The 23,956-nt window shown below is 54.5% G+C and overlaps 10 protein-coding genes across 10 annotated transcripts; 5 read left to right on the plus strand and 5 right to left on the minus strand.

Annotated features, from left to right (window-relative positions):
- Positions 1-914: 914 nt before the first annotated feature.
- AYO20_10995 (hypothetical protein) lies at positions 915-5,277 on the minus strand (the record flags this gene model as incomplete). Its single annotated transcript, XM_022649249.1, has 6 exons — positions 915-2,352; positions 2,451-3,413; positions 3,470-3,639; positions 4,691-4,710; positions 4,766-5,029; positions 5,127-5,277. The coding sequence occupies 6 exons, from the start codon at positions 5,275-5,277 to the stop codon at positions 915-917; spliced, it is 3,006 nt and encodes a 1,001-aa protein (XP_022494785.1).
- A 1,296-nt stretch (positions 5,278-6,573) lies between these two features.
- Positions 6,574-7,557, plus strand: AYO20_10996 (hypothetical protein; the record flags this gene model as incomplete). Its single annotated transcript, XM_022649250.1, has 1 exon — positions 6,574-7,557. The coding sequence occupies one exon, from the start codon at positions 6,574-6,576 to the stop codon at positions 7,555-7,557; it is 984 nt and encodes a 327-aa protein (XP_022494786.1).
- Positions 7,558-8,008: 451 nt separating this feature from the next.
- AYO20_10997 (hypothetical protein) lies at positions 8,009-8,350 on the plus strand (the record flags this gene model as incomplete). Its single annotated transcript, XM_022649251.1, has 1 exon — positions 8,009-8,350. One exon carries the CDS (start codon positions 8,009-8,011, stop codon positions 8,348-8,350), a length of 342 nt encoding a protein of 113 aa, XP_022494787.1.
- A 945-nt stretch (positions 8,351-9,295) lies between these two features.
- Positions 9,296-12,445, minus strand: AYO20_10998 (hypothetical protein; the record flags this gene model as incomplete). Its single annotated transcript, XM_022649252.1, has 3 exons — positions 9,296-9,489; positions 9,559-12,336; positions 12,391-12,445. 3 exons carry the CDS (start codon positions 12,443-12,445, stop codon positions 9,296-9,298), a joined length of 3,027 nt encoding a protein of 1,008 aa, XP_022494788.1.
- Positions 12,446-12,770: 325 nt separating this feature from the next.
- AYO20_10999 (hypothetical protein) lies at positions 12,771-13,511 on the minus strand (the record flags this gene model as incomplete). The annotated part of the gene is made up of 1 exon (XM_022649253.1): positions 12,771-13,511. One exon carries the CDS (start codon positions 13,509-13,511, stop codon positions 12,771-12,773), a length of 741 nt encoding a protein of 246 aa, XP_022494789.1.
- Positions 13,512-14,431: 920 nt separating this feature from the next.
- On the minus strand, positions 14,432-16,153 carry AYO20_11000 (hypothetical protein; the record flags this gene model as incomplete). Its single annotated transcript, XM_022649254.1, has 1 exon — positions 14,432-16,153. The coding sequence occupies one exon, from the start codon at positions 16,151-16,153 to the stop codon at positions 14,432-14,434; it is 1,722 nt and encodes a 573-aa protein (XP_022494790.1).
- Positions 16,154-16,764: 611 nt separating this feature from the next.
- On the minus strand, positions 16,765-18,009 carry AYO20_11001 (hypothetical protein; the record flags this gene model as incomplete). Its single annotated transcript, XM_022649255.1, has 4 exons — positions 16,765-17,123; positions 17,183-17,653; positions 17,703-17,811; positions 17,866-18,009. 4 exons carry the CDS (start codon positions 18,007-18,009, stop codon positions 16,765-16,767), a joined length of 1,083 nt encoding a protein of 360 aa, XP_022494791.1.
- Positions 18,010-18,623: 614 nt separating this feature from the next.
- AYO20_11002 (hypothetical protein) lies at positions 18,624-19,668 on the plus strand (the record flags this gene model as incomplete). The annotated part of the gene is made up of 2 exons (XM_022649256.1): positions 18,624-18,952; positions 19,020-19,668. The coding sequence occupies 2 exons, from the start codon at positions 18,624-18,626 to the stop codon at positions 19,666-19,668; spliced, it is 978 nt and encodes a 325-aa protein (XP_022494792.1).
- A 768-nt stretch (positions 19,669-20,436) lies between these two features.
- Positions 20,437-21,063, plus strand: AYO20_11003 (hypothetical protein; the record flags this gene model as incomplete). Its single annotated transcript, XM_022649257.1, has 1 exon — positions 20,437-21,063. The coding sequence occupies one exon, from the start codon at positions 20,437-20,439 to the stop codon at positions 21,061-21,063; it is 627 nt and encodes a 208-aa protein (XP_022494793.1).
- A 1,417-nt stretch (positions 21,064-22,480) lies between these two features.
- Positions 22,481-23,520, plus strand: AYO20_11004 (hypothetical protein; the record flags this gene model as incomplete). Its single annotated transcript, XM_022649258.1, has 2 exons — positions 22,481-22,735; positions 22,840-23,520. The coding sequence occupies 2 exons, from the start codon at positions 22,481-22,483 to the stop codon at positions 23,518-23,520; spliced, it is 936 nt and encodes a 311-aa protein (XP_022494794.1).
- Positions 23,521-23,956: the final 436 nt, after the last annotated feature.

The raw sequence follows: 23,956 nt of genomic DNA on the forward strand, positions 1-23,956 counted from the left end.
CCGCTATCCACATGGCTTGCTGATTGATGAAATAACTACGATAGACACCTCATATTCTTCCAACAGACCTGACCACACCACCCTCATTCAAGGTGTCATCTCTCGCCCTCCCAAATCTCCTCTAGCATGAAGAATAACGGCCCCTAACCACATAAACCAGCCTCGCCGAGCCCGTGAACCACCTATTTAGCCGCCATTGGGACTAAGACAGAGCTTCCGTGCGTCCGTTTAGCTTTAGCCGGCGGGGCCTTTTTTTGTGCTGCGATACCCAATCTGCCGAATATCTTCCAACGGCTCCATTGCGCAGAAATGCTGCCACCACCTCTTCTATAATCACATCTATTGGCATCCAATGGGCTTTTCTTTTTGCCTTGTGCGACAAGAAATCGGCAAGCTACGGGAGTCCCTGAAAGACGGTTGGATACACAAACCCGGCTGAGCCATCCTCTAGGGATCAGTCTATTTGAAGAGAGAGGAAAGTGAGCCTGACGAATCGCCCAGGTACCCCGTATACGCGGGAGATTTCTCTATCCCGACCCGACCCAAGAAGCCATGTAACATCGTCACCATTACATAAGACTGGCCTCTTCCATGCCGACATTCTACCGGTCAAAGAGAGAACTTTTGGGTTGCTGTTGTGTCTTGTCTGCTTGTCCCTTTACCCAGCCTTCCTCGTCTTCCTGGAAAAGAAGAGTGAAAGTCATGCCATCAGGCTGACTGTTCGCCTCAGCAAGGTGAACCTCACCCCATCTCGAAATCAACTTTTTCTCGGGCCGAATGAGATCAGTTAGCCCCCTGGCTGCTTTCCATTTGTCAAGTGAATATGCAACATCCCCCTTGGGCATCTCTTGCGTGCCCTGGTCTGGTCTCATGCATCGTAACCTCGGCTTCCAGGGGCCATGACTGCACCTGTCTTACTGCTCCCCAGCCCCCAAATATGTCCAGTTGAGTGGTGGTTCTCCAGCCTTGAGCCCTCGCACTCGGATAATCTGCTGGTCATTAGGCACCAAGTCAATAGCGCTGTCGCTTAGATGACACCCTTCGCGTTCCTCAAACACAAGACACTTGACCGGCCTGTCTGCAGAGACATGCATCTCGTCACCCACCACCTCGACCTTGACGTTTCGCTCGGGAAACTGGAGATATTTTAGAGGCTGCGGCCAATCAGTGTCACGAGCAACCAATGTGCCGTCGACCCATATCCGGGCGGCCAGGACATGGGGCTCCTCCTGGACATTGTCGACCTGCCCCTTGAGAACGTCGGTAGTTGTGTTGGCCTTGACCTTGATTCCTTTCTTCACAATCTTGTCCTTGATCTCCAGGCCTGTGCGCACGGACACGAACCTGACCTCCACATCCGCAGTGATGTCGGTCAGCTTCGTACTGACGACCCACAACTCCCAATCCTGCGTCCGGGGTTCGCGGGCGTGTGTCACACTCCAGTCGTGGTGAGATCGACGAATTCCGACCGCCACCGGGGCTAGAACGCGCGCCATGGCATAATACGCCGGTTTTCTCCTCAGGTAGTAGTCGACAATCGACCAACTAGTCACCGGCCAGCAATCGTTGAGTTGCCACACCAGCGCTCCTCCACAGTGTCGGCCGTCCCCCCATTGTTTCCGCCAGCCGCGGTAGCCAAACATCAGAGCTTCGCATTGGATCAGCTGGGTGAGGTGGATGTATGCCTCGAGGTCGGTCGCGGTCCTCACATTCTCCACTAGGTACGTGGCAATTCGCCTTTCGTGGCCATCGGCTTTGTTGTGGAAATCTAGGACATGACTCTGCGGATAGAGATCCTCATCCTTCTCAACAAACGACTTGATGGTTGCAACGTGCGGGAATGCCTCCATGCCGAACTCGGAATTGAATCGTCCTCCCAACGAGTCGAAGATTTGGTACTTCTCTTGCGTCCCATGCCAGACATTCCACTGATGCATGTCCCCGACCGTGGGGTCCGAGCTGATCTTGCCATCCCCCCATGGCGATCCCGGATGATATGAAATCCAGGGCGCCTCCGCCGCAGAAACTCTCGGCAGTAGTGACTCGTAGATGTAGCGTGCTGGGAAATCCGATTTTAGCCAGTGTTCCTCGTTCTTGTCGTCATAGTCGTAGGTCAAATGGGCAGACTCCTGCACTTGGTAGTCTTCGTTGTTCCCGGCGAAAATCACCACGCACGGGTGATGGCGGATTCGTCGAACATTGGCCACGGCCTCGGCCTCGATCGACTTGAGTATTTCCGGGAAGCAGGGATAGTTGCCGCAACCAAACATGAAATCCTGCCACACCATGATCCCCAACTCGTCGCAGGCGTTGTAGAAGGCGTCGTCTTCGTAAATCCCTCCCCCCCAGACCCTAGACCACACCCGTTAGCTTCAAATTCCACCAAAGGACGACAGAAATAAGTAGCGGTCGGGCGGTTTCGGGGTGGATGAAGTTTTGTTCTGTATTACCTGATCATTTTCTGGTTCGCGGGCACCATCAGCTCGATCCATGCTCGATACTTCTCGGGCGTGACGTTTGTCAAGAAGCTATCGGTGGGAATCCAACATGAGCCACCGCAGAAGACGTCGACATCGTTGACCCGGAAATAAAACGACTTTCCATGAGAGTCTGGCTCCTGGACGAGTTCCACCTTGCGTAGACCGATACGTCGAGACTCACGGTGCAACACCATCTCCTCAGTCGTCGAAATCGTCACACTCACAGAGTACAGGTGCTGTTGCCCATACCCGTTGGGCATCCATAACTGCGGATCGGACACTTTAAGGTGGGCAGTGGTCCTCTTCCCCGACACGAGGCTTGCCTGGCGTGACAGAATCTTGGTATCTCCCAGACTGACGGCGAAGTCGACTCTGACATGGCCATGCTGGTCCTCGAGTCCTTCAATCTCGGCCGAGGCCTGGATTGTGGCGAGCTTATGGTCGTCTGAGATGGTGATGTCGGTCCGCAGATCGGCTATCCTAATGGAATATATCTCCAGACGAACAGGTTTCCAGATGCCAGCACACATCAGCAGAGGTCCCCAATCCCAGCCCCAGTGATACTGTGCTTTCCTCACGGCCAAACGTGCAGAGTCACCATTGAAACAAATGAATTTATGCTCCGGATGCTGATCTTTGATTTCCCTGGCCTTCAGAAAGGCGGGTTCGAATTCGATCTCCAAGCTGTGATCCGATGTGGATTGGATGAATTCTGTGACGTCGACTCGGTGTGGCAGGAACATGTTGTCACTTTCCAGGATGGTTCTGCCATCTAGCTTGACATGAGCAAACGTGTCCAGGCCATCAAAGGCCAGTACGGCTTTGGAGCCTCGCGGCACCGAGGGGCTGACGAGCCTGGTCCGGTAGGTCCATGATTTCAACCCTACCCACTCTGCCTTGATCTCGTTGAATCCGACAAAGGGGTCATCCAGTCTGGTGGGTGTCTACATCAGCTTTGGCCGATTGTCGGGGGATGCCACATTACACACTTCTTGTTGTCGATCAGATCCTGGTGCACGGTGGAAGGGACCTTCTTGACCGGATACCAGGCATTTCCACCAACATCATCACTCTGTTTAAATGACCACCCCAGGGATAAGTCCACGACCTCCATCGGCACCAACATGTCATCGAACCCGGACATGTCCCCCATGGGCTTCTAAAAACCGTATTGTTACCTTGAAAGAAGGGGAAAAAAAAAGAGAAACTACACAAGAAGAAGCAATAAGGCAGGAAGTTATCTGCTACCGGAAAGACTTCTAGAATTCTTTAAGCATGGAAAGAGAGAAGCTCCGGCAGGGGAATTGGGGAACTGAAAAGGTTCCAACCGCCACGCAACACGGCGTACGACCTCGTAGGGATCAAAGAAAAGAATCCACTTCACCCACTGGATCTGACAACGGAGGCAATGCCGCGACGCGAGAATCTCTGTCACAGAGCAATACTAAAGCGCAGATGAGCAACGCATGACCCAGTCTACCATCAATTACCCGCATTGAGCGAGGCGGAAGGCATCGAAAGTGGCATGGAGATGTGGTGGGAGGGATTATGACGGTATAGCGAGGTTAACCGAGAATCCAATCGGAGAATTTATACCGGAGGGGCTAGTACACAGTTGCACATCGGAGGGAGAGACCTCCGCGTCGAAAAGGGAAAAGCGTCAATCTAGTGTATCGAGCACTGCGGCAGCGAGTCACTTCTTCCCGCATTGCTTTGCAGCACTGGGACATCCTTGCTTGTGGCAGCGGAGATCTCAGCCCTTTTCGCTTCTTTCACTTTATGGAATCACCAGTACGATGATTCCTTACTTGCTTGTCTGTTCGACTTGCAGTTTTGAAGGCAGCATCACAACCGCTGACCCCTGGAATGCGTGCGCGAAAGGGCGCTTGTGCCGGATGTGCGAAGTCATCCCAACCACTAATGCTGGCAACCGTCCTAGAGAAACCCCCATTTCCTCCTTCTGCGCAGGAACTATCGCACCGACCCGCAATCTGATACGTTCACGGGCTCGTAACATGATCTCCAAGACACCAGAAGAAGCTGCACCGTGCCCTTCGCAGACAAGAGCTGGATGAGACACATGAGAGTGCATATACTGTGGTGGTAGAAATGACATCTTCATAGTGCATTGGACACTTGGTAACCCTTAACAACTACCAACCCCATGTGCCAGGGCCTCCCTTCATGGGCCCCTCGAGCTCACTGGTTACCCATCCACCATAATAGTCGCCTATAAAAGAGGGGGATCAGATTCGGCCGCCACGTGGTTTCAGTCAGTTGCTCACCTTCTTGGGGAGCGACCTTCTCATCGTCGACGAAGCATTCCCACGGCACACCGCTGGCATAAAAGGACAAATATCCCTTGATGCTTGTGAAAGCCGGGGTTGGCGACTCATAACTCCAGATCTTGTTCGTAACCGTCTGGCCTGTCGACTTGTCCGTCAAGTCCCAATATGTGGCTCGGCCTTTCCATTCACAGAGCGATGCCTTCTCGGGGACCTGGGTGAGCTTGAAGGAGTCCGAGACGGAGTTTCGGGGAAGATAATAGGCTGCACGAGGGGATCATTCTTTGTCAATTGTGACTCGGCTGGACAGGGATGTATTCCCCGTAGGTGCCTAATACTTCCAGAGCAAGACTGGACTCACTTGGAGGATGTGTAGTTTCCAAGACCCAGTACGCCGATTTGGTGTCGGCCAGGGTCTGTCCATTCCATCTCAGCACCAAGTGCCTTGGTGTTTTCTCCAGCAAGGGAGGGCGTGGGAAATTCTGGACGTTCAACTTGATTTTCGCAGCCATTGAAAGAGACGTCCTCGGTAGACAACAAGATGGTGACTTAAATTCTGGGAGTTGAGCTTGACCATATTCTCTGGAGGTTCGATGACGATATAAAAGTATGACTGCCTCGTTTCGGGCCTAGATGTATGTGCTGTAAGGCGACCCGATCGGGTTTGCTGGGATGATCAGCGATCATACAGATCAGATCTCGTGGCGCAGGGCAGCATCCGGCCCCTTGCACAGTACATGCTTCACACAGCTTTCGTATCAAGCATCAACAAAGATGAACAGGCGATGAGGTCTCTCAAGCTGTCTGATGGTCGACATACCCCTCCGCAGGTTTGACATTACGCGACGTCAGGTATACAAGTGCATGTGGTGATGTTGCAGGGGAATCAAGACCAGCGTTGTCCCACCTATTGACCCTCCCCTGCAGGTCACCGTAAAGGCCACCAGGCCTTCTCATCTTGTTTCCAGCCTCAGATCATCTTCTCCCTTCACTTCAACTCTCTTAACACCGAATCACGGGTAGCCAACCATGCCCAAAGACCTTTTACCACTTCCGTCGCACCTCAAGCCATTCCAGGCACCCCCTTTTACCGAAGTCGCCGAGCGAGTGTTTATTTTTGTTCAGTCCACACGATGCCCCGCGCGAATACGAAGGGCGAGAGTGACCAATTTGCCCCTACGTGCTCTCCCACCAACTACTCCCCGCGCCCAATACCTAAGCGAGAAGCCCTACCCAGCGCCCAGGAGCAAGCAAAAAGTCTATGACGCGGATCGTATACACGCCAAATGATGGCAAGAACCCGTCTGCATCGCCGTCTCTGATGGACAATCGGTCTCTTCGGGGGATCGCTTGAGACTTTGGATCCTTCTCCTTTCCTGACGGGGACCTCGATCGTCCTAGCTGACTATCCTTCTGAATCATGATGTGAGCCATGGGGACCAGTATCCCTTGCCCCAAAAAATTCATCAAAAAAGGTGGGTTTTGACGGCGTCCTCGGGGACTGGAAGGCTATTTTCCACCACTGACCAAAATGCTACAAAATTGGGGGGAATTGGAAAGCTAAACTGACCTCGTGGTGAGCTGCTGGGTCCTGCTTTAGCGTGAGCCTAGCAGCATCAATGTCGGGCTCTATTGCTACTCTCGGGCTCCAAGCCTCGCCCTGGCAAGCCACGCAGAGGCAAAAAAGCATTTCCAGATATCTCGAAAACATGTCTCCAAATTCCAACGACTGCTCGTATTCCCGGGCTTCCCAGCAAGAGTTCAATCGTCCCAATTCCTAGCACACAGACAGATAGAGACCATCAGCCATGTCTTCCCTTTTGATGAGCGCTGCAAGTGGCGGCATCTTCGGTGCCGCTTTGGCTGCATCGGGAGTATATTCGCCCTCTGTCATCATCACACAACTCCAGCTGGGCAATTTCCATATGATGAAGAGCTTCATCGCTGCCAGCGCTTGCAGTGCGTTGATCGTTTACTGGGCGAATCGAGCAAAGTACGCCAAACTCTCGCCTCGGTCGGACTCGTCGTACGGCTGGTTCATGAAATACGATGCAAACCTCATTGGCGGACTTTTGCACGGTATCGGCATGGCCTTGACTGGCGCCTGTCCAGGCACTGTCCTTGTGCAGCTGGCGATGGGTGTGAAATCTGCACCGGCCGTTGCCGCTGGCTGTATCTTGGGAGCGATAGCCTTTGTCAAGTCGGCGCAGCATATCAAACGAACGACACCTGCGACCGCCTCAGCCGGTCCTGCTCCGCATTCTGTGCAGGAGAAGCTCGGCCTGTCCACCAACTCGATGATTCTCTTGTATGAGACACTGTGTCTCGTCATGATCGGTGCTGCAACGTACCTGGGACCTACTAGGGATTACTGGCTCAACCCTATCATCGGTGGCCTTCTCATCGGCGTGGCGCAAGCGACCTCGGTCCTGTTTACTCGGAAGACCCTGGGTGTATCGGGTGCCTATGAAGATATTGGAAAGTATATCTGGAGTGTCGTGGACGGGACCGCAGGGCCTGGCTTGTCAAATATCGTCTTCGCCAGTGGTGTCATCGGCGGCGCAAAAATCATTTCGCAATTCATACCGGCAGCGTCTGAGGCGGGAGGGCCAGTCATCAACCCCCTTGCCGCTCTTGTTGGGGGGTTCACCATGATATTCGGCGCGAGAATGGCCGGTGGATGTGCCAGTGGACACGGCATCTCCGGCATGGCCACCATGGGCTTGAGCAGCTACATCACCGTAGCCGGCATGTTTGGAGGCGGCATTATCTGGACTCTGCTGTTTCGATAGGTCCTGGCCTTGAATATACCAGCGCAGTGACACAATCACACACGAGAAATATCCGCGTGGGGAATTCCACTGCCCCGTGACACATATTGTGTATGAAGCGCCACTCCCTGCCTGCGTGCTGGTGACAACCATTCACTGCTCTGCACCCGGCATGGGAACACCTCTTGTTGAAGAAAGATTTTGAGGGTTTTCTTCAAGTTATCCCTCTGTCTGTGCCATTTTTGTCGCCGACAGATCTTGAGCTTGACCGTGCTGCCTACCTGTCTGTCGACGCCACCACAGAACGACAAGGATCCGAGAAGCTACCAGACACTGACAGAGCTCGTCATCGCTTGGGTGCAAGCAATACCACGCACCACGGATGAAACGAGGAGAGGGAAGAACAAGAAAGAGCCAGCATACACACATACGCGAGATCGACCGAGACAGAGACTAAGAGAGGGAGAGCAAAATGCCCTTTTTGAAACTCATCCCCGTTGAGCGACCAAGCGCCGTTGGTAATGCATCATCATCAGCGGCAAAACGGATGCTCGATGGCTACATTACCGCGCCAAACTCCAAGGACAGCGGTAGCACCGACGATGCAAGCGGGTGCAAGTTCTTGAAGCTGACGCCGGATACTGCAAGCAATATCAACAAGAACAACAGCAACGACGACAACAATAAATGCGACACTGATGCGACTGGTCACGGTCACCATCACCACGGTCAGAATCAGGCTCAGGGCCCGGGTCAAGATAAGAATAAGGGTCAAGCCCAGGGCGGTGATCAGGGTCATGTTCAAGACCCCTAGACCGGCCGGGACGAGACGTTCAGCATGACTCGAACAGGGACAGGTTCTCCCTTAGCACGAGCACTCGCACTTCGGTACACGATACCTTTGTCACTAAGAAGGGCAAGGAACAAGAAAGAGACTTGGCCACTGCCACTTGCCCACAATCCGAGTCAGTCCAGGACCCCGAGGCGGACAGAGACAGAGAGAAGAGGCTCAGATGGACAAGGACCAAAGACACGACGCAACTCAACGCAACGCACTACAAACAACAGAGATTCAAGAAATACCTCTGTCTGTCTGTCTGTCAGGATTCGAGAATCCGAATCCAGATCCAGATCCAGATCCAGAACCCGTCTGTCTACACAAGTTGAGCGAGATACATAGCTAGCTAGGTAGTTAGTAGCTTTTCAGTTCGACGATATCAATCAATTCCGTTGTGGTCAGTCTACCGTACACTCGTATTCTCACTCGTACGAGGAGGTATATCTACCCTACCTTACCTACCCTACTACCCTACCATACAACGAACGACTAGACAGTGAAAAGACATTATTACCAGTCAGTCAGTCAGTCAGCCAGTCAGTCAGTACCTAGTAGAATCGCCACGCCTCGCCTCGCCTCGTCTGATCTCGTCTCGTCTAGACCTGATCTGACTCGACTTGACCATTCATATCATTGACCGCTACCCAAATCTCGTGTTATGGTCCGCGCAGCGAGTACATACCTAGGTAAATAGGTAGTTAGGTACAGACAACAGCTCGCATGCTCAAGGACCGGTCGACCCGATCAATCGAATCCAGATAGCGCCAACCAGATCAAGCCCCAACTCCCGCGGTGGTGGTGTCGAATATCGTACAAACCTGATCCCGATCCGATAATATCCAACCAAGCAGATACTCATATCTGGGTCATGTCGGCCACCGTAGCACTTTGCGTTATCTACACCTTGCCAGAGATTCGAAATCAGCACCGTTGCAAGTAATTGCTGGGCACCAATCCGATTCCCCCTACGTTCATCCCCCTCGCACTCTCCTTCACCTCTGCCTCCCACCATCCGTCGTCCTGGAGTCGCAATACTGCGAGAATGTCGCCTTTGGAGAAGGACAGCTCTTCGGGGATCGCCGCCGTGTAGCTGTACATTGCCCTCGCTATAAAGACTATCGTTAGCAAGTTGTTTTCGAAGCGAAATTTCTACTCGAAAATCTGACGGGTCATTGTTGACTTACCATAATGCAATACCCGCTGCTGACGTTGCTCTGGAGGAGCACCTGCTCGGTACGGGATCGCCGCGAGACTCTTGCTCCTCTCTCGCCTCAGCTCAATATCCATACCCCCTCCATTTGCACCTCCGCCCCTTTGCCGGCTATCATACCCCTGCGATGGAGGCTGGAACTGTTGCTGCTGAGTTTGTTGCTGCGCATACCGATCGCCGCCAAAACTAGAGTTGGGCCGCATCATGCCCTGGCGACTTCGTCCACTGCCACCAGCTCCGTCGTAACGCCCCGGATCTTGATTGCTCAATTGCATCTCCATGCCAGTACTTTGTCTTGAGGCTTGACCTCGTGATCCCCCATAAGGATTCGGCGAGGCTGCACGATATTGTTGACCCCCTGGTCGTCCTCCTGACATCATGGCCGGGTTCGGACTTGCCGCTCTCGGGGCCATGGGAGGTGCTGGACTTCTCGACCTCGGCTGATATCTCTGGGCCTGTTGTGGTTGAGGGCTCACAGCACGGGGGATGACGCCGGGAGCCGGGCTTCTGGCACGGGGAGGATGTTGGCTTTGAGGTTGAGGTTGAGGACTTGCCGCTCTCGTCATCCCTGGTCCAGGACTCCTCCGCCCATCTCTTGTACCCGGTCTTGATGGCTGAGGCTGAGGGGGCCCTCCCCTAGTGCCCCACGTCTCGGTGCGATTAAGCATCTCTCTCTTAGTATGTGCTGGCTGAGGGACTCCAAGAGCGCTCTGCGTTCTCCCCCCTGCCATAGATGCTGGGCCGGCAGTGTCGTAGGCAGGTGGAGGTGTTCCTCTCTGTGCAGCCAGACGGGCTTGACTCTCAGCACTCAGTACTCCTGGTCGAGTAGCTGGTTCTTGGTCAGGTGCAGGGGTTGTCACTCCGTGATACCGATCCACCGCTACCCGTGTACTTGATTGTTTGGCCATCGCCGTGGAAGCACCGGCGGTCAACTTGAGATCTGCCAGTGCTTGGGCTATAGGATCGTGCATCAGCTCGTTGCCTGCCACCGACGGTGGCGGCATGAATTGGCTGCGCCTATTTGCGGTGCTTGCTTTGGGCGTTGAATCTTGAGCACCGTCAGGGCTGGCCACGTCGAAGACATTGTTGCCCACACTCAACTGGAAGCTTGCTCGAGGGTCAGCGGCTTCTTCGCCTTCGGGTGCCATGTCTACTGCGTTTCTGTTGAAGTAGCTGGGTGCTTGACGGGCCGAAGATTTGTTAGGGCTCGACTGCGCGCTGGTCACGGTGGGATTGAGATTTATGCGAGTGCTGGTAGCTGAGGCTCCGTTCCAAGTATTGCGGTTGGAGGAGCTGCTGATATGCTGAGGAGGTTCGTGCTCTTTCCTGGACTTTCTGCGGAAGGGACTGTTGGAGAAGAAACCAGACCTCTTCTTCTGGACGGATTTCTCAGGCGACGCCATTCCAGGCAATTCAACGCCGTTGACGGGGGGTCCTTTGGTAGGTGAAGCAGCGCCAGAGCTAAGCTCCGCACTCGTGAACGAGCTTGGTGCAGAATACTCACTTATGTCGTCCCTGCTGTCGGGGCGAGTGTTCGAGGATACAGCAGAACTTGCAGCCGAGGGGACGTCGGCTCTGCAGAACATGGTCATGCCATCAGTCGGATACTGATTGTGTGGCACTTGCGGCACGTCGCCATGTTGACTGGGTGAGTAGTTCGGGGGCACATTTGGTCCTGGATGCTTGTAGTTCAGCGGCGGGGGCCGTCCACTGTTTCCATTAGACGGTGTCGGCATATCGTCCTCCTCTGGTCTTGTTGGTTCTTCCGAGTATTGCCGCTCAGGAGTTTGGCTGGATCTGGGTTTTGTGGAGGTTGAATGAGTTGGCGAAGATGATCTAAACGCGGGATTCGTGGTCCGTGAAAACTGGGCGACGGAGTAGTTCTCATCTTCCGACACCTCAGATGCCGTATCCACGTCGCCTCGACAGAAGTTGATGTATCGAGGAGGATCGGGGATCTCTTGGCCCGTCCCGCACGTTTTGATAAAGCAGGAAATGTCCTTTTCAACCTCACAGTTCTCCAGTGCAAGTCTGATCTTCTCACAGGATGCATCGTCCGAGACGCACACCGTGGAGGCAATGTTGGCAAAAGCCCAAAGAGACGACTTTGTAAAGTCGAGGCGTTCTTCTTCGAGATCTTGGAATTTGTCGCACGCGGCCTTCCACTCTTTGTTCCACCGGCCTGTCGTCTCCTCCAGCACCTTGATGGCGGCTTCATACTCATTCGAGTTAGTGGCCATGTTGATCTGCGTCTTCTCGAGCTTGGCTTTGTTCTTCCGCTCTTCCTGCCCCATGACCATGTGGCCCTGAGCGAGATAACCCTTGACGCGCAGGCAGTCCTGCTCGTACCTGTCTCGACATTTGTTGACGTGGGCGGTCTGTGCTTGTTTCGTTTTCAGCAGTCTCTCGATCCCGTTCTGTACGATCTTGCGACGCTCCTTGATCCCGCCCGTAAATGCTGCCAGCGGCTCCTCGAGCTCGGATCTCATTTGCTGGGCGATCAGGGCATGCTGCTTGCCCATGGACTCGGTCTCTCCTCTGGCGACGTCCAAGCTCGCCCGCAAGGTTCCCTGTTCGACGCTCCCCAGGGGCTTCCGCGATAGACTCAGCAGCTTCTTTGCGTAATCTTCCTCCAACGCGGCTCGTGCATTGTAAAAGGCCTTCAGTTCGTCGCAGGTGGTTTTGGCATTTTGCATGCGGGTAAGGAGGGGGTCGACGCCGGCGTCATCTCGTCCCCAGAAGTTGTTTGAAACTGTCGGCTCAGCAATTAGTCCTGGCTCAGATGCCCGTGATGGCAGTTACCTACAGCTCAACGGCACAGATGGAGGGGCACCCAGTTCCGACGCAGTGCCTGGCGGCATCGTGCCAGCCCCTAGTAATGTATTGATGGTCTTTTGGTCGTAGTGTATAACACAGATGCAAAAGTTGGATCAAGAGTCGTCAAAATTGCGATTAGCTATGCGTGGTACAGAGTTTGTAAGGAGTGGTGAACAAGCAGGGTGGTTGCATACGAATATGCGAGAGAGCCCCCAATGATGGGACGGGCTGCAGTTCGCGGCGTGTTTTGGGGATCCCGAAATGGCCGGGCCACCCGTTTCCTAGCAACGGTTCGCCAAGAAACCGCCCAGCCTTGCCGAGCTGCGCCACAGCCTTGCGCACCTCTATGTACTTCTCTGACCCTCTGAATCAGTCAACTTCAAACATAAACCCCCATCCCTTGACAAGCCGCGTGTCTACCCCAACCACCTTCAGCATTCCCCAAACCGTCGTACTGACAGAATCCAGCACAACAACCCTCAGCGACTTCTCCCAGTACTCGACGCGCTGAGCTGCCCGGAGATTGGTGCAGAATGTTGTGAGGATTTGCGCGCCGTTGGCGGCCACGTTTACGACCATCTCGTCCAGAGTGCTCTCGTCGACGCGCACAATCTCATTGTTGTCCGTGATGCCCAGATGGCGCTCCCAGTTCGCGCTGATGTCTATCCCAATGGCCGCGTAATTAGCGCGTATCGCATCGTTCATACCCTTGATGTACGGAGTCACCAGCCCTATCGAGGTCACACCGAGGCTGCGCATGAGCGCGTTGAGTGCGAGGACAGACGTTGTGGCCTTGATGCCCGTGTCGGCCTCGATGGCAGCGCACAGTCTCTCATCGTGGTCGAAGCCCAGCCAACCCGCCGATGTGCCGCTCCAGCCAATCACATCGACATTGGCGTCCGCTAGCAGCCTGGCAGCGGCCAATATGGGCTCAAACACGAATTGAGCGCTCGCCGTTGGAGTGAGATCGATCGTGGTGACACGAAACCGAGAAAAGTGCACCGAGATCGTTAGATTCTCCGAAGGTATCGACGAGACGATTGCATTTGTCAGCGGCTCCAGGGCAGTATTTGACGAGGGCACAATGACTCCTAGTCGTACAGTCCGCATCGTTGACCTGTTCTCCACGTTAGCAGGACGCCGATGTTCTGGAACGAGAGAATATCTTACACAGTCGGACTGTCTCAATCGACATGGCCTGTGACTGATAAGGTGGTTTGAGCCGTTCACCTCTGGAGTTCAGCGGCAGATTTGCCAAGAGGAGCTCGCAGCGGCCTCCGGATCGGGGCGAGTGTGATGCCGCCCTATGATTGAGACGGCCTCCTCAGGTGCGGATGGCACAACACCAACCTCTGTCGGTAAGAGAAGAAATCGATCCTTTTAGGCTGAGCTCCTCTACTACGACCATTCAAGGCCCTGCCTGGGTTATCCCAACGAACTTTGTGAGCACTTACAAAAAGCAGCGTTGCTACGTTGAGTCGCTTCCGTCATGGCTGCAGGCTCAACTTGGACATGGCCGCACAGCTCAATTTAGACACATGGCTTACTGAGAAGGTATCGACAGGGACACCAGTCACATGAAAACTCTTTATAATCTAGAATCAATGTGCTACTATTACTATTATGAGGCGATTGATCAGCGTCAGCGTCAGTCAGGGGGTCGCAAAGCTGTCGTCTTCGGCTAGGCGTGGGAGCAGGGTTTGGTCAAGAAGCTTTCAAGTGAACTCAACAACATGCAACGGCTGGTCTGGCAGGGGGGAGGGGCGCGTGATTATGGGCTTTCCGGCATAGAAGACGAGGAGGATGACGATGATGACGAGAGAAGACGGAAAATGAGGTAACCAGAAAAAAAGGCGATGCGTGGTCGCAGATATAAATGCAGAAATGAACCGAATGTCCCAGAATTGTGTATGGTATGATCATGGTAAACACCACGGCGAGGCTGTGACACGCAACATATTGTTCTAAGTCGTCAAAATCTCTCCTTTCCCGGATCTACAGATCTACAGGGCCATGCGACTGGTGCTGGGTTAAGAAGCATTCAAAAACTCCCCCACAAAGTCGGCAACCTCCTTGGGCTTCTCCACCATGGGTAGATGGCCCGCGCCCTGGACGAGTTTGAACGCGGCCGTCTTCCCTGCCGCCGAGCCCAATTGCTGGGACAGCTTCTCCATGCCCTGAGGGAGCACGCCATCGCCGGCACCGACCAGAAACGCGCCTCGGCCCTGATACCCGGGCAGGAGAGGTGTGTAGTCGTAGTTGAACAGGGTCTCGACGCCGCGCTCGAACTCGGGCAGAGAGTTGGTGTAGATCATGCGCTTGACGCGGGCGATCTCCGGCACCAGCGCTGGGTCGGCGTACGACTCGGGCACGAACCATCGGCGCACTGTCATCTCGGCAAGCTCCTCGCCCACGACCGGCTGTGGCGGACTACCGGCAGCATCGTCCGCGGACTCGTCGCCGAACAGAGATGTCAGGCGGAGCTTGGTGCCTTCCTTCGCGGCCACGGCGATTCGCTGGCCCCACGTCTCTTTGTTGCCAGCCGGTGACTTCGCAGACGTGTCGCACGCGACAAAGGCCTTGATCCGTGCCGGGTACTGGAGCGCCGTTGCCAGAGCAGTGACGCCGCCCATGGACACGCCCACGAGCCCGGCCGCTTGAGGGATACGCAAGGCGTCTAGTAGCTGAATGACGTCGGACGCTTGCAGGTCAACGGTTACAGGGCTGATTGTGCCACTGGGGACGACCCTGCCACGGGCCAGAAAGCGGAGGACGCGGTATCTCTGGTTCTCCTGATGAGCAAAGAAGTGCACGAGGAATGCGTCCCAGATTCCCCAGGTCGTGAGGACCGAATTGACCAGCACCAGCACGGGGGCGTTGGGGTCGGAGTTGCCTTCAAGGCGGAAGGGCAGGACTGCACCATCGCGGGTCGTGACGGTCGACTCTATAGCCGAGCCGTAGGGGGAGACCTTTGGTAGCGTCTTGGTGACTCCATCTGGAGACGTCCACGGTGCTACGATTGCCAGGTGACGTGCTGCTGTTCCAAACGTGTAGAAGAGTTCATACGTGCGTGCCTTGCTCTGCGAAACCTCCACGGGTAGTGCTTCAAGCGTCGAGGGTAGTGTTTTGGGGTCGGTGGACGGCGTGTATTCGTTGATCAGGACAAAATCGACCTTGCCGTCCTGGCGTGATTCGAGATACGACGTCTTGTACCACGACGTCCTCCTCCAGCCGGGGACGCCTTGCACCTTTGGGAGCACCGTGGTCTGAATCCAGGTCCCAACGCTCGAGACTTGGTCCGCGTCGAGGAGTAATCTGAGGGTAGTTAGGACATTCCCTTGCTCGTTCTCCCGGAAATGTTCAGGTGATTCGAGTTTGACAAATGTCTTGTCGTTGATCCGTTCGCCGACAAAATCCAGCGTCAACCGATCCACCCAGATCTGGGCCATGACATCGATCTCTCGTTGGGTTTTTCCCGGCGGCGCCCGCAGATACTGGTACGGCTGTTCGGTGAACTGGTGCATGTCGGTAGCATCGTAGATGGCCAGGAACTCGGGCTGCTCACGAGTGCCGGCATTGGGACCTGGCAGGTCTGTCGCTCGATATCGAAACCCATTAGGCATGAAAGAGAGGCGAGTTCGGTTGGGGCCATGTTCGTTGTTGTACCAGTCATGGAAGAGATCGAGCGATAGTGTCTCCTTGGGCTGCATGGTTACGAACAGCAGCCCCCGGACGGGGTTTGAGGAAGGCATGACGGCAACTCACAAAGGTCCCGTCTGGTAATGAATCAAGACAATGTGGAAGAGTCACCCCAAGAGTGAGATAGACCAGTCTCTTCCAGGTTGCACTTTGACGAGATGGTGATAGTCAAGTGGGGGTTTGTTGGGTCGTTCTTTCCCTGGTGGCAGGTTCTTCAGCCTTTGCACCTTCCGTGGTTCCCAGTTGCACGACAAGCCACAATTGAATGTTCAACTTGCTCAGGAGAACCTGTCGCCCTGTGCACATTCACAAGGAGGAACAAGTCAGCTTAACCCATACCTATGGTGGAATCCTAGAGGTCCGTCATGGGAGGCCAATGGGGGGCGAGATGAGTTTCGGGAAGTGGGCGCCTCAGGGACGAAGCATTTGCCGAAGTTTGATGCCTCGAGTTACGAGTTATGCCTATGCCATGGCGTGCCTACGATCCCCCGTAACCAGTGGCTGACCAACTGCATCGGATCTGTCCTGTGGGGTTGAAAGACACGGTCTTCGGGAATCTCGTACGAAGAAAGGCGAAATATTACCGGGGGCACCGCGGCGGAAGACTTTTTATCCGCCATGAGGGTCATCTAGTGGAACTGCCATATTTACGATAACCTCAGATCTAGTCGTACCAAATGGCATTCATGCCGAAGCCGGGCTCCTTGATGTCCAGATGAGCCACTCGCGAGAGATACTCGTCGTGCCACCGGTATATTTCCACCCATCCGTCTTGATCATCCGTCAAAGCCAACCACTCGTCCGTCCAGGGACAAGGACTCACTGCATTGGAGTGGCCGCCGCTGTTAGGCGTTGGACTGATGCACAGCTGTTTCTGGATCTGGCCTTGTGGTCCAAGCTTGAAGGCGCTGATGTACCCAGTCACGCTGAATGAGTTCGAGCGGGCGGTTGCGAAGAGATAGCTGCCACTTTGCGAACAGAATACCACATCCGACCTGTACATCTTCTTGAGATCTCGCACACCTGCTTCTCGTTAGTTCTCGCGGGAGTTTGCCATACAAGTCACAGCATCAAACACGTACCTGGCGGAACAAGCGGATAAAGGTCTTGGGTGAAGACGGGGAGATGGGTCGTCTCATCAATCACATACACCCCCAGCCTATTCCCAGCCTCCATCAACACGTAGAGATAGTGTCCACTAGGGTGAATCTCTACCCATCGAGGATGATCACCAGCCGAAGGTGCATCGACGCTGCCGACCAGGGTGAGAGTGCCATCGCTCGCTTTCTTGTGCGTCCAGATCTTGTCGGCCCACATGTCGGCTGAGTAGAGAAAGGTTTCTGTCGGGTCAAAGACCATGCCATGGATGGCCGATTTCTCGCTGTATTCGTAGTTTTGGATATTCTTGTCGAGTTTGCCCGTGTCATCGACGGAAAAGACGTTCCCATAGCCCGCATGCTCGTAGAACGGATTGCCATAGACGCAGTAGGGCGGCTTTTTTGCGGCCAGGACAAAGATGGCTCTCGTCCTGGTATTGGCACTCTGAGCCCGAGCTGTCGTGTTGTCAGCCTGATATCAACATCGTCCAGTCACCAAACGTACGGTCGTGGTTCATGGGATGTGACACCTCATGCGAGATGGTGTCGGGTGCTTTGACGGCATGGCTGGACCATTTCTTCATGGAGGCTCCGTAGATGTTTCGCCGTGCATGCTGATGAGGGAAGTGGTTAGTTGGGTATGTCACTCTCTCTGGTGTAGTACTCACGTCGAATGTCATCCATGAGATGGGCTCATCCGCAGGAATGGGTGTTTTCTTGACCAACCTCAACGTCCATGCTTCGTCGTCGAATTCAACCGTAAAGATGGCCCCGGGCGGCGTCCATGTGCCTATCATGAGATGGTGTTTCATGTTTGTTGGGTGTAGGAGACATATCCGACCATGTCATTCACTTCACTGTGCAGTGTGCGCTGTGCGTATGTATTGGAATTGTATGCGTCTGACGCTGGGCCAATCCAGCCCCGGAAAAAGCCCCGCATGGCGCCGTCTGACCAAACAGTCAAACGCAGATGGCGAGATGCCGAATTTGCTTGCCGGATCAACAACGATTACGATCCCGTCCAGTTCGTTCTCTCAACTACCGATTTTTCGAACTTTTTCCACCAAGCGAGAGGCGGCACGAACTTGCCGACACAAGACGAGTTACGAGGCCCATTCCCGTCACTCCCGTCCTTCCCTCCACCTATAATCCCGACCTGCTTAGACTTGACATGACCGTAATTGGTCGAGAATGAGCCTCCGTAGGGACAGTGATTCCCCCTTGATTCCCCAGAATTCGCAAGAATCGCACGTCATGAGCCGAGTGTTTGTGCCGGCTGCTGGTGAGAAGTGACAAACGTGTGGTGTTGGCTGTATATATACTGCCACCATCTTCTCTCACTTTACTCTTCTACTATTCAACCCTCTCGTCTTTTACACCCTGCGGCCTTTACCTTTCTCAATCACTAATATACTTTGCTGCCAACATGTCGTTCCAGAACGTCGTCGAAAACTCCACCACGGTCAACCTGAAAAATGGCACGACCAACGGCGCCACCAACGGCCACGCGACCGAGCACAAATATGACCCCAACTTCACCGACAGCCTCATCAACGCTATGGGTCCCAAGACTCCCGACCGGGCCAGATTTGTGCTGGGGAAGCTGATCCGACATCTCCACGACTTTGTGCGCGAAACCGAGCTGACGCCTGAAGAATGGATGCGAGGCGTGCAATTCATCAACGCGATCGGCCAGATCAGCGACTCCAAGCGCAACGAAGGACAGCGAATCTGCGATGTGTTGGGTATTGAATCGTAAGTGGGAGAAACTGCCAGAGGCGATATATAAAGACTCGAGAGCTAACCACGTCGCACTGTACAGACTGGTCGATGAGGTCGCCAATAAAATCATGCTGGACAGCGACGAGACGCCCACGTCGTCGACGATTCTCGGACCCTTCTGGAGCCCCCACGCGCCATTCCGGGAGCTCGGGGACAGCATTGTGCAAGACCCGTATCCGACCGGTCGCCTCACGCGCATGCATGGCGTGGTCAGCGACTACAAGACTGGCAAGCCGATCCCCAACGCGATCGTGGACATCTGGCAGGCGTCGGCCAACGGCAAGTACGACTTCCAGGACGACGCGCAGTCGGTCAACAACCTGCGGGGCAAGTTCCGCACCAACGACAAGGGCGAGTACTACTACTACTGCTACCACCCGACGGCGTACTCGCTGCCGACCGACGGGCCCGCGGGCGTTTTGTTGAAGCTCATGGACCGCCACCCCATGCGGCCCGCGCACATCCACCTCATGATCAGCGCCGACGGCTACAAGTCGCTGACCACGCAGCTGTACCCGCGTGACGACCCCTACGTGACCAGCGACTCGGTCTGCGCCGTCAAGGACGACCTGCTGCTCGACTTCAAGCCGTCCGACGACCCCAAGGCCGAGCTGGATCTGGAGTACAACGTCACGCTGGCGCCGTTGAAGCCTGGCCAGAAGGCCGGCTGGGTTCACACTGTGTTTTAAGCATCAGGCATGTAGGGTATCTTTTGAGCGACGATCTTCTGGATGGGAGGGGTTTCCGGCGTTGTTGCTCTTGTCTCATGAACTGCATGATCTTCACGCGACATGTGAGCGGGTTTTCTTTTGAAAAAGGGGGCAAGTGTTCTCTCGACGACGCCCTGATTGGAGTCCTAGTGCTCCATCCATTTACCCAATTTTGTAATTCGGTAATCGTACTGAATATGGAAAAAAAATACAGTCGTAATCATACACGAATTACCATCACCATGACTGAACAGGCACTTATCCAAGGTCATCTATAGTTCTCCCTCCTTTTCGTATCCAGGGTATGTCTTTTGCTCTTCGAGAACTCGCTTTTGGAGACGGCTGTCTCGAAATCTGACGAGCGCCGATGCCGGCTTCGGCTTGTGCGGCGCGGGCTACGGTAGATATAAGAAGCAGGGACGCCATCTCCATGAGATATCTGTCTGTGCTTGAATCCTTCCAACCCCGCAAAAAAAAAAAAAAGCAAGGTCCATCAAAAAGCCCTTGATTTATCTTATTCCTACTTCTCTCAAAAGTTTGTTTGTTCAAACCATCAAGGCTTTTCGAGTACTCTCCTTCGATCTCTGATCCCACTGTCCCTACTTGTGTTCCTCGTCCAACAGACCATTGTTACTCTCTACACATTGGCAGAATCCAGTCAGCCCGCCAGACAGTCAATCGATCAATCAATCAATCCATTCGCCGCCCAGTCACTCAGACTCTCTCTCTGTCCCTTGTGTCTACGCCATGCGCCTCCCCTACGCTCCATCAACCCCCCCACCAGACTCCCCCGCGTCCGTGGGCGAGATCTACGCGCGGATCGCGGCGCGCCGGCGCCCTCGGCCCCTGATCCCCCTGGACCTGACGCTGCTGCACTCGCCGCCCGTGGCGGACGGGTACAACGCGTTCGTGGGGGCGCTGCGCACCGCGACGGTCGTGCCGCAGAGCCTGCTCGAGCTGGCCGTCTCGCGCGTCGCCATCCTCACCGGCGCCGTATACGAGTGGAACATCCACGCCGCGCTGGCGCTCAAGGCGGGGCTGTCGGCCGCGGCGTTGGAGGTGGCGTGGGGGGCGGGGAAGGGGGAGTTTGGTGTCGCATCCTCATCGTCAGGGTCAGACTCTCCACCCAGTCTGAGCGACAAAGAAATCGCCGTGCTGCGGTACACGGACGAAGCCACCGTCGACGTCAAGGTCCAGGACGCCACCTTTGACGCCCTCAAGCGCCTCTTCAACGATCGCGAGATCCTCGAGCTCGCCACCGTCGTCGCCGGGTATAACGCCGTCAGTCGGATTCTGGTGCCGCTCGACGTGGGCGAGAACAACGACAAGCCGATGAAGACGGTGGCCGAGTTGGTTGCCGCGGCGGGTGTTTGAATCTACTTTTGCCTTTAGGAAGAGGAGTGGTAAGGGGGAGGTGAGGGAGTCATGTGTATCTATAGAGAAGTCTCTTGCGCAGGGATTGAATGACTCCATGATCAAAATGATTCAATAATCGTACTTGAATACTTGAGACAAGCGAGGAGACCATGAAAAAAGACCAGTTCCAAAAAGGACACAGGCTGGTGAGGCTGATAGAAGCAGCTTCGTTGCCCCCTTTTCCAAGTCTACTATGTAACCTCCTGCTCGGGGGACTTGTCCCACTTATCGCGTTCAGTTGTCGGTTGTCAACTGTCAGTGTCGGCGTCGATGTCATGGATTATGCACCAAATGGGTATATAGTGTTGTGTAGGAGCATACCTCCTACCCTGTACATGCACGGTAATGGTAATCTAAATTTCCATATTGTGACGCACCTGCGCCAAAGGCCCTGGTTTCCAAAAAGACGCGTACCTACAGTAGCACAGGATGTAACAAAGGCGCGCCTGGGGAATACATACGACGCGAAGCACCGGCACGAAGGACTGGCGAGGTACGTGGGTACATGAATACATGGGTCGTCCGTATCTCGTCAAGTCAGCCCGACTGGAATATTATTCACCCAAAAGAGCCCCGGCATCCATCAGGGAGATGTTATATGAGGTATATACCTCGAACGAAGCAGCGATCGATCGGCGCGAGACAGGTCCGAACCCACCCCTTTTTCACTCGGTAGATTTGTCAGATGAGATCTTCCCTCCTTGTGCCTCTGGTGGCCCCGGAATCTGGCTTCGGCGGTGTGTGGTTCCGAAAACGCGCAAGAACAAGAGACTTGCGGAGTGTGGAGATGCCGATGCACCCAACGCCACACGCCACACCATAGGGTTTGGTTGGCATGTATCGGACGAGATTCGAATACTCATGTAGCTGGTTACACAAGACCTTCTGGTATCTACTCAAGTCTACTCTCCAGAACCTTTTAGTAAGCTGGCCAGAGACTTGAAAGACTGATGACAGGCAGTCAACCATCTACGTACACGACATACTTACATAGTACAAATGGAGAGACTCAGGCAGCGAGCGATACAATACGCACACGCATCTTCGGGTCCAGGTACTTCCGAACATGGTGGACAGAGGCTCGCCATTACCAATACCTCGTATTAGGTACTTGTCCATACCTGCAGGTGGTCGATAGGTGATGTATGGATAGATCTGTCATCTGTCATCTGTCATCTGCTCTGCTCTGCTCTGGGCCATTGTCTTTCCTTGTTCGCAGTGTCCTTTATAACACACCCTTCATCCCGCGGGATGTACATAGAGAACAGTCCTATCCTTCATACTTCACACACATCTCAAGTACCCAGAGAGTACAGTACATCCGAAACCACCTCTACCTCACCCACACCTCCAACTCACTCAAAACAATCGCGCCATGTCCAGAGCAGTCCTCATCACCGGCGCCACCGGCAAACAGGGTGGCTCGGTCGTCAACGCCCTCCTGCGCGCCAACGCCGACTTTCAGATTCTTGCCCTGACGCGCGACGCCGCCGGTGCCTCCGCCCAGCGACTTCTACAGAAGTCCCCGAAGATCAAGCTGGTCGTCGGCAACATGGACGCCGCCGAAGACATTTTCGCAAAGGCACAGGAGGCGTCGAGTTTGCCGATATGGGGCGTCTTTAGCGTTCAGGTATGTTTTATCGTTCCTCAATTATCTCTGCCCTTTTCAAGAAGAAACAAAAAAGGTCTGGAACAACGGAGCTGACTCGTATGGATGGTGTTGTTTCGTCACAGACCGCGATCGGAAACGGCGCCAGTGCACAGTCTGAAGAGCGCCAGGGCAAGGCGCTCATCGACGCGGCCCTCAAATTCGGCGTCAAACATTTCGTCTATTCGTCCGTCGACCGCGGCGGGCCTGCTCGATCGGACAAGGATCCCACCACCGTCCCCCACTTCATCAGCAAGTACAACATCGAAAAACACCTCTTCGAAAAGACCAAGAGCAGACAGAACACAGACGTGGGAATGAACTGGACGGTCCTCCGGCCCGTGGCCTTTTTCGAGAACCTCGTGCCAGGCTTTCTCGGCAAAGTCTTCGCGTCGAGCTGGGCCCGCAGCCTGGACAAGGGCCAAAAACTCCAGCTGATCGCGACCAGCGACATTGGCTTCTTCGCCGCCGAGGCCTTCCTCAAGCCCGAGCGCTACACGAACGCCAAACTCTCGCTGGCCGGCGACGAGTTGACCTATGACCAGTTCCGCACCGTCTTTCAGCAGACCCTTGGTTATTCGCTGCCCACCACCTTCTCCTTCGTGGCCGGCCTGGTGAATTGGATGGTCAAGGACCTGGGCCTCATGTTCCGCTGGTTCCACGACGTCGGATACGGCGCCGATATCGCCGCCTTGAAGCAGATCAACCCGGGCTTGAAGGACTTTCGCACCTGGTTGGAAACGGAGAGTCAGTTCAAGAAATCGTGATCGAGGGTCTTTCTCTTCCTCTGCTACTCAGAGGGGAAGTATCGGGTTAGAAGGGAATTGGTTGTTCGAGGGGACTTGGTCAACTGTTCAATCCACCAAGAAAGAAAAGTTGTCTTTTGGCGAGTTGTTGGTGTCTTTATGGGGACCTCTAGCTATTGCGTTGGTTAATCATAGTTCTCGTGTTTGAACAAAAGTCGATTGTGACAGATGTGAATAATACATGTAAAGTAGACTCGACTTGAAGTGTCTCCACTCACCATATTGTGTCCTTCCACAGGCTCGTACAAATAAATCTTCACAGACGTTGGTTTTATTTTCCTGGTTAGATTTCTAACCTGCTACGCCTTCTCCTCGAGGCGCATCGGTTGACATCGCTCTCTCACTGGGTCGACAACAGCGATTTGACCCGCGGCAGTCTCCCCCCCCCCCCCCCCCC

The sequence above is a fragment of the Fonsecaea nubica genome, assembly GCF_001646965.1.
Source record: "Fonsecaea nubica strain CBS 269.64 chromosome Unknown Scaff129, whole genome shotgun sequence".
Classification (NCBI taxonomy): Eukaryota; Fungi; Ascomycota; class Eurotiomycetes; order Chaetothyriales; family Herpotrichiellaceae; genus Fonsecaea; species Fonsecaea nubica.